Source organism: Boleophthalmus pectinirostris, unplaced genomic scaffold (genome assembly GCF_026225935.1).
Source record: "Boleophthalmus pectinirostris isolate CB_2022bp ecotype Guang Dong unplaced genomic scaffold, ASM2622593v1 HiC_scaffold_22, whole genome shotgun sequence".
Taxonomy (NCBI): Eukaryota; Metazoa; Chordata; class Actinopteri; order Gobiiformes; family Gobiidae; genus Boleophthalmus; species Boleophthalmus pectinirostris.
Window position 1 is genome coordinate 16,562,103 of NW_026571190.1, and position 8,868 is coordinate 16,570,970.

General features: G+C 45.1%; 1 protein-coding gene across 3 annotated transcripts; it reads right to left on the reverse strand.

Annotated features, from left to right (window-relative positions):
• Positions 1-2,927: 2,927 nt before the first annotated feature.
• LOC110173841 (nicotinate-nucleotide pyrophosphorylase [carboxylating]) lies at positions 2,928-7,827 on the reverse strand. Of its 3 annotated transcripts, XM_020939849.2 has the most exons (6): positions 7,062-7,096; positions 6,066-6,319; positions 4,487-4,797; positions 3,862-3,993; positions 3,426-3,596; positions 2,928-3,080 (listed from the first exon to the last, which is right to left on the reverse strand). In XM_020939849.2, the coding sequence occupies exons 1-6, from the start codon at positions 7,088-7,090 to the stop codon at positions 2,988-2,990; spliced, it is 990 nt and encodes a 329-aa protein (XP_020795508.2). In that variant the 5' UTR covers positions 7,091-7,096; the 3' UTR covers positions 2,928-2,987. The 3 variants fall into 3 exon arrangements, with proteins under 3 accessions (XP_020795508.2, XP_055014725.1, XP_055014726.1); XM_055158750.1 differs by having other exon boundaries at positions 6,066-7,827; XM_055158751.1 differs by lacking the exon at positions 2,928-3,080 and adding an exon at positions 3,227-3,316 and having other exon boundaries at positions 6,066-7,827.
• Between the last annotated feature and the right edge of the window lie 1,041 nt (positions 7,828-8,868).

Genomic DNA, 8,868 nt, shown 5'->3' on the forward strand with positions numbered 1-8,868 from the left:
CGTGGGGCCGTCCTCACGTGGGCCCACCACCCGCAGGAGGATCCATATGGGGCCGGTGCAGAGAGATCTGGGCAGCAGTCGACGGCGGGGGCCTCGGCGACCAGATCTCCGGACATGGAGACTAGCTCTGGGGACATGGAATGTCACCTCGCTGGGGGGGAAGGAGCCTGAGCTTGTGCGGGAGGTTGAGCGTTACCGACTAGATATAGTCGGCCTCACCTCCACGCACAGTTTGGGCTCTGGAACCCAACTCCTTGAGAGGGGCTGGACTCTCCATTTCTCTGGCGTTGGCTGCGGGGAGCGGCGGCGGGCTGGTGTGGGCCTGCTCATTGCCCCACAGCTCAGTCGCTGTGTGTTGGAGTTCACCCCGGTGAACGAGAGGGTCGCGTCCCTGCGCCTTCGGGTCGGGGACAGGTCTCTCACTGTGGTGTCGGCCTACGGGCCGAACAGCAGTGCAGAGTACCCGGCCTTCTTGGAGTCCTTGGGAGGGGTACTAGACAGTGCACCGACCGGGGACTCCGTTGTTCTCCTGGGGGACTTCAACGCCCACGTGGGCAACGACAGTGACACTTGGAGAGGGGTGATTGGGAGGAACGGCCTCCCTGATCTGAACCCAAGCGGTGTTTTGTTATTGGACTTCTGTGCTAGTCACAGTTTGTCCATAACGAACACCATGTTCGAGCACAAGGGTGTCCATAAGTGCACATGGCACCAGGACACCCTAGGCCGGAGGTCGATGATCGACTTTGTCGTCGTGTCATCTGATCTTCGGCCGCGTGTCTTGGACACTCGGGTGAAGAGAGGGGCTGAGCTGTCAACTGATCACCACCTGGTTGTGAGTTGGGTTCGCTGGCGGAGGAGGAAGCCGGAAAGACCTGGCAGGCCCAAGCGTGTAGTGAGGGTCTGTTGGGAACGTCTGGCGGAGCCCTCTGTCAGAGGGACCTTCAACTCGCACCTCCGGGAGGACTTCTCCCGGATTCCGGGGGAGGCCGGAGATATGGAGTCCGAGTGGGCTTCATTCTCGGCCTCTATTGTCAATGCAGCTGCTCGGAGCTGTGGGCGTAAGGTCTGTGGTGCCTGTCGCGGCGGCAACCCCAGAACCCGGTGGTGGACACCGGAAGTAAGGGGTGCTGTCAAGCTGAAGAAGGAGTCCTATCGGGCCTTGCTGGCTCGGGGGACTCCTGAGGCAGCTGACGGGTACCGGCGGGCCAAGTGTGCTGCAGCCCGTGTGGTCGCGGAGGCAAAAACTCGGAGCTGGGAGGAGTTCGGGGAGGCCATGGAGAAGGACTATCGGACGGCCTCAAAGAGATTCTGGCAAACCGTCCGGCGCCTCAGGAGGGGAAAGCAGTTCTTCACCAACACTGTTTACAGTGCGGGGGGAGAGCTGCTGACCTCGACTGGGGACGTTGTCCGGTGGTGGAAGGAATACTTTGAGGATCTCCTCAATCCCACCGTCACGTCCTCCGAGGAGGAGGCCGAGGCTGGGGACTCGGAGGCGGACTCATCCATCACCCTGGCCAAAGTCACTGAGGTGGTTGGCAAGCTCCTTGGTGGCAAGGCTCCGGGGTTGGATGAGATCCGTCCTGAGTACCTGAAGTCTCTGGATGTTGTGGGGCTGTCTTGGCTGACACGCCTCTTCAACATCGCGTGGCGGTCGGGGACAGTACCTCTGGACTGGCAAACCGGGGTGGTGGTCCCTCTGTATAAGAAGGGGGACCGGAGGGTGTGTTCCAACTATAGGGGGATCACACTTCTCAGCCTTCCCGGTAAGGTCTATGCCAGGGTACTGGAGAGGAGAATCCGGCCGATAGTCGAACCTCGGATTCAGGAGGAGCAGTGTGGTTTTCGTCCTGGCCGTGGAACACTGGACCAGCTCTACACTCTCCATAGGGTGCTCGAGGGTTCATGGGAGTTTGCCCAACCAGTCCACATGTGTTTTGTGGATCTGGAGAAGGCATTTGACCGTGTCCCTCGTGGTGTCCTGTGGGGGGTGCTCTGGGAGTATGGGGTCCGGGGCCCTTTGCTAAGGGCTGTCCGGTCCCTGTATGACCGGAGCAGGAGCTGTGTTCGCATTGCCGGCAGTAAGTCAGACCTGTTCCCGGTGCATGTTGGACTCCGCCAGGGCTGCCCTTTGTCACCGGTTCTGTTCATTGTATTTATGGACAGAATTTCTAGGCGCAGTCAGGGGCCGGAGGGGGTCCGGTTCGGGGACCACAGGATTTCATCTCTGCTGTTTGCGGACGATGTTGTTCTGTTGGCTTCATCGAGCCAGGACCTGCAGTGTGCACTGGGGCGGTTTGCAGCCGAGTGTGAAGCGGCTGGGATGAAGATCAGCTCTTCCAAGTCCGAGGCCATGGTTCTCGACCGGAAAAAGGTGGCTTACCCTCTCCGAGTGGGTGGGGAGTCTTTGCCTCAAGTGGAGGAGTTCAAGTATCTCGGGGTCTTGTTCACGAGTGAGGGAAGGACGGAACGTGAGATTGACAGGCGGATCGGTGCAGCTTCGGCAGTGATGCGGTCGCTGTATCGGACCGTTGTGGTGAAGAGGGAGCTGAGTCGAAAGGCGAAGCTCTCGATTTACCGGTCAGTCTTCGTTCCTACTCTCACCTATGGTCATGAGCTCTGGGTAGTGACCGAAAGGACGAGATCGCGGATACAAGCGCTCGAAATGAGTTTCCTCCGCAGGGTGGCTGGGCGCTCCCTTAGAGATAGGGTGAGGAGCTCAGTCACACGGGAGGAGCTCGGAGTAGAGCCGCTGCTCCTCCACGTCGAGAGGAACCAGTTGAGGTGGCTCGGGCATCTGTTCCGGATGCCTCCTGGGCGCCTCCCTCGGGAGGTGTTCCGGGCATGTCCCGCCGGGAGGAGGCCCCGGGGAAGACCCAGGACACGCTGGAGGGACTATGTCTCTCGGCTGGCCTGGGAACGCCTCAGGGTCCCCCCGGAGGAGCTGGAGGACGTGTCTGGGGTGAAGGAAGTCTGGGAGTCCCTGCTTAGGCTGCTCCCCCCGCGACCCAGCCCCAGATAAGCGGACGAAAATGGATGGATGGATGGATGGATGTTTTGTAGCTGCAACATTTGATGAGCTGAAAGAAGATGCTTTTTATACAAAAGAGCTAGAAAGTTACAAAAATAGAAAGTATTTTTTATTTTATATAATTATGAATGAATCAGTTAATAATCATGTGCAAATCCATAACAGCTTTGTGCAATATCAAACTGCCTTTCCTGGCCTACTTGTGTGACTATGGTGATCTCTGTCTTGAGAAGAGGACAGTTTCTCACCTTCCATTTACTCTGTCCCCAGTTTCAGGTCTGCTCACTAATTTGATAAAATTAAAGACATTAAATTAATCTTGACAATTTCTAAAAAATATTATAATATTTTATTTGTTTTATCTTTACAATAAAGTTATATCTCAGTGAATGACCTTCAGTGAGAAGTCCACCACAGGACAGCCCTGGGTGATGCAGCCCAGAGAGATGATGTCGATGTGGGGTGAACACATTTGCTGCAGGGTCTCAGGGCTCACTCCTCCACTGGCCTCAATCAGAACAGACGGGAAGTCCTTTTTGAGTCTCTGAGCAGCTGTATGAAGCTCCTGGAAATTAAATTAATTTTATTTATACAGCACTATCCATAATAATTTTATCTTTGTCACAGTGTCAATGTGTTGCAATGAATGTCTATTGCATGGGGATATTTTTAATGTGTCATTTTTTTGTAGTGACAATTACAAGTCACAAGTTGCCACACATTGTTGTTTTTTTCTTCCACAAACCAAATGACCAGTCATTTTATTTCTGTATACATCTCATTCATAACATAATAGGGGTCATATTAGGGAGGAAACCAAAAAGAGGTACCTGTGGTTGGAAGTTGTCCAGCATCACTATATCAGCTCCAGCAGCGGCCGCCTCTGAGCCCTCCTCCACAGAACGACATTCAACTTCCACTTTACTGCTGAAACCACACACAGCTCTGGCTGCCCTCACTGCCTGAAGAATATACAGTATTTATAGTCACATAATAACAACCACTGTAGAAAGAAAGGCATCAGTGTTGGAATTAACTTCACTTAAATCCTCCATGGCCAGAATGACTTGAATGCATCATAATACTAATAACATATCATTTCTATATTATGGTTGGGAAATTCATTATTATTAAGTCTATTCCTTCTCTAGATTAACATTTTGCATTGAGCATTCATACATCACCCAGAGAGTTAAGCTGCCTTATTAGCTATAATACAACATTGTATTTTATATTTTATTTTGACCTGGCATTAATGGTATGTAGGTGAGATGTGCTAGACTACAAATAGTTCTGTTCTAAAATGTAATTTTTATTGAATTTTCTAAGAGCTATAAAATGGATTACTGGTGTTACAACTGACAATCTGACTTTTCAGTCTCTTAGGTATTTTATTTATTTTACAAAAGGTTGATGTTCTCTTGATTAATGTTTTAGATTTTTGCTGGTTTTTACCTCTGTGATACTCCCTGAGGCCCACACATGATTGTCTTTCAGCATCACCATCCCACTCAGGTCGTGTCTGTGCGTGGATGCCCCTCCCACCAACATTGCATACTTCTCCACCAGACGGAAGCCGGGGGTGGTTTTTCGAGTCCCGGCCACTTCTCCGCCCCACCCTACTGCAGCTGCTAAGGCCCGGAGCTCTGAGCAGCGCGTGGCTATACCTGAAGCACGGGCCAGGCAGTTCAGAGCAGGCCTCTCCCCCAAAAGAAGGCAGTTTGCTGGGCCTTTCACTATAGCAGTCAGTGTGACAGCATCTGCACCTGCAAAGAGTAAGGGATGAATATTTACACAACTCAATATATGTTTAAAATGTAGCATTCTGTTCAGAGTGCTTATTGTAAACAGCTCCAGAAGCAATTACAGTTGCACAAATATGAACTGATAAACTGTTATTATCTCAAGGCTTTGAGATTTGACAACTGCGGTAACTCAAACTGCGATATAGATTTGATTGCAAATAGCTCTGCAGCCCTGCCATATGCTATTTTGGTAAAATTGCCATATAGTGATTCCCTGCTTTTTTGTGTAATGCAGCTCTATGGTCAAAAACAGAAACTTTTCACCATGTATAAAAGAACAAGGCTTGTGATAAAATCTATATTGTGATCTGGATCTGAAAATCATGATATAAATTTTTCAGCATGCTGTCTACCCCCTACTAAGTGTTTCAGTATTTCATTGTTTCTTTTTTTATTCCTGTACTTTGGTCTTTTCTGTGTTGTTTTACAGTGCTCTATAAATTCACTTTGATTGACTGATTTTTTTCCCTATTTGACTAAATAAGTCTATTGTGAGATTTTATAGCAATCATTATATCTCCACTGACATATTTTAGACTACCAGTCAAACATCTGGACACACTTTTTATTTATGCTTCATTTTTATTTCCATGATTACTTACATTATGATATGAGTTACATTACATAATGGTCACATATGGAATGTAATAACAAGTATAAAACTCAAAATAATTCAAAAGTCTGTTTTAGATTTTTAAAAGTAGCCACCCTTTGCTTTAATCACTGCTTTGCACTCTTTTCTTAACCCACCTGTGAAGTGAAAACCATTTCAGGTGATTTCATCCTGAAGGCCAAGGTTTTGCAGCACTGTCAACAAAGCAAAGAATTGCTACTTTGAGCATTTCAAATTAAATATAAAAATGCTGAGTTATTTAACTTTTATTTCTAACATAATTCTTTATATGTTGCTTCATATATTTTATGTCTTATGTATGTATATAAAGTGTAGTTGCAAAGTAGTAAACATAAAAAAATTATAAAATAAACACCTTAAAAAAACTGCTTAGAACACAAATCATTACTTGTTTTTGTTTGTCTTGTCCTTGTTTTATAATAAACTATTGGAAAACATCTTTGAGTTACCATGAAAACTACTATATAAAACCGATGTATTATTGTCATTAAAAAAAATATTTCCTGCAACACGTGTGCAAATGCTTGACTGATATAGTATAAATCCTTTACTATTATGCTTGGGGTTTTCATATGATAGACCTAAATATGCTCACCGATTTGCTCTCCATCCTGGTATCTCCACTGCACAGAGCAGCCCACCTCACTGAACACTGCAGTGAAGAAAGGGCTGCCAGCCAGAACACTGTTTGGGCTCTTACAAAGAAGTCTTGCCTCCACTTCTTTGTTCCCCACGCACACTCCAGCAGGGTCCAAATGTGGGGTGTCCTCTGCCAGCCACTCCTGGGCCAGACGAGTGAGGCTGAGAGGGGGCAAGGAGTGTGCCAGAGATGGGCTTGAGGAAAACATTCTGAGATTAGAAAGAAAAATCAGTGCAATCATTGTTGGTTGGTAAACGTTTTAATGTGTCTTTGTTAAGGGGATAACTCAATTTTTATTTTTTTTTATTAGATGTAAAGTAAGCAAAAATAAATGCTAAAATATTAAATCAGTACAAAGAATCACAGCAAATTTAGTCAAGAACCCTCATGTTATGGGCTATTGACAGTACAAATTGAAGCATACTTTGAATTACACACAGAAGGTAATGCATAGCCTAATTTAACTTTCTGAAATTATCCACATGGCTACATAAACTCTCTATAAAATATACACCTTATTTGAATATTTCCTACAGGACGTATGTTTATGCTGCAGCAGCTAAAGACTTTGACCACAAATTGCCCCTAGGACCACGAGCATTTCGTTTAGTAGGCTATAATTTCTGAACACTAGGTGGCAGTATTGTTGAAAATTTGTAATACTGCGAGGAAAGACAAATTTCAAGAAATTATCACACAAAAAATGATAGAACAAGTCTGACTTTTCAGACTTAGTATTAATATTTTCTCTTAATTGTCAGTGGTTGATAAACTCCAATTAGGTTACTATCCAAAATAATATACTTTAGCTACGAAGGAAGAAATAGAAGAAGCTTGGATCCATATTTTAACACACAATATAAAACTGCACTTATAAAACAATCTATAGCTAACTACATCCCTATACTAAGTAGGGATTAATAGAAAAAAGCTATTTTAGGCCTGACTTACCTCATTTGCTGTAGTGCAGTCCACAACATGGCACAACAACAAGAAAACGAGTGAAGTTTGACCCCTAGTTTGTGTGCTGTTTAGGGGGATCAGGGGGGTCGGGGGGAGGGTAATACATCTCAAAAGAGAGCTAACATAGTATAAGATGCATTGTACTATGTGAGTTCACCTCTCCATAGATTTGACCAGTAACTTGGATTACCTGGCAATAACATTTCCATAATGACATGGTGTCAGATCATCCGCCAGAAAAGTTACATAGTTCACCTTTAATAAACACACACTCTTGGATTAGTGATGCATTTCTTATATTTTACACATTCTTGCTTTGAATGTTTAATTTAAATGTATATAACTGGTATAATAATCCTTAGAAATGCCCTTGTGAGAGCCTGATGATCCCACACCTCAGTGACACCATATACTGTATGATGTGTGTCTTTAGGTTAGTTTTAGACTAATTTGGGTGTGACCAGATGCAGTATGTTAACCATAGGGAAGTGGTTTCAACACCAGCAGTAAACAGAGACCAAGCAGCTGTTACATATGTTTGCTCTGGTAGTGTAGGTTATGCATTGCTCAACTCTGCGCTGCTGCTTTCAACTTTGACCTATTCAACAGATTACTTCAAGAGTACATTGTCCTATGAGCAGAATATGAATTTGTGATGATGATTGTTTTTAGGCCTATAAATCTGAGTAATCTTTGGACATACAGTGTGACTCATACACACATAAAACTACAAGTATCTGTTTTGATAATATACAATGTCATTACGGCTGTGGGGTTAGTTCTTCTTTTTGTCTATGGCAGGCATGTCCAAACTATGGCCCGTGGGCCAAATGCGGCCCTCAGACAATTTTTTCTTGGCCCTCAGGCTTCCAGGTGACTTGGCTCAAATTACCTACATCATTTAAAAATGTACTTCTTACTCAAGTTTTGAAATTCTACCTTGATAAAGCGAATATTTAATATTTAGTGTGTGGTTTTAAGGACTTAGCATGAGCCATCAGTATTTATTCCTGCTATTCATGTTAAACATGCACATATTTCAATTATTCACTGTACTGGCACCAGTCTACGGCCCTATCGGCCCTCTGCTTCATCTGTGTTTTTGATATTGGCCCTTTATGAAAAAAGTTTGGACACCCCTGTCTATGGGATATTTCTGTTTCAAAATGTGCAATGATGACAGACACCAGCAGATGGAGCAGGAGGCATTTTTCTATATGCCTATACTAGTATGTTATGAGCTACAATTTTTTTTCTCACTAAATAAGAAGCAAATCCACACACACACACACATACACACACACACACACACACACACACACACACACACACATAAAATCTCGCACACCTACGTTTCCATGGAGATGTTGCTGCCTTGTCTGGTCTGGAATGTTCCACAGTATGGCATTAAACTTGCATTTAGGAAATTACTGGAGTTTAACATTTTAAGGCATCCATGTTTATGAGCGGCTCACCTCTCCACAGATCTGACCTTTAACTCTGTTTCTCATGGTGATACATAGGATAAGATTAAGGCCAAATCATGAACATTCCAGGCAAAGCAATAACACATGAAGACAAGCAGGTAGTGAACCCAACACCTGTAAAGTCACTCGTGACTTGCCTATACTAAATATTTACTACTTTATGAGCATAAGAATGTTGTTCTTAAATGCAGTGAAAGTAGAATAGAAGGATTATAGCAGAGAGTATAGATTATATACAGTAGTGGCATAAGGAACATGTTTAGGGCCTATACACTTGCACAATGCATCTTATTGTTTATTGGTGATAC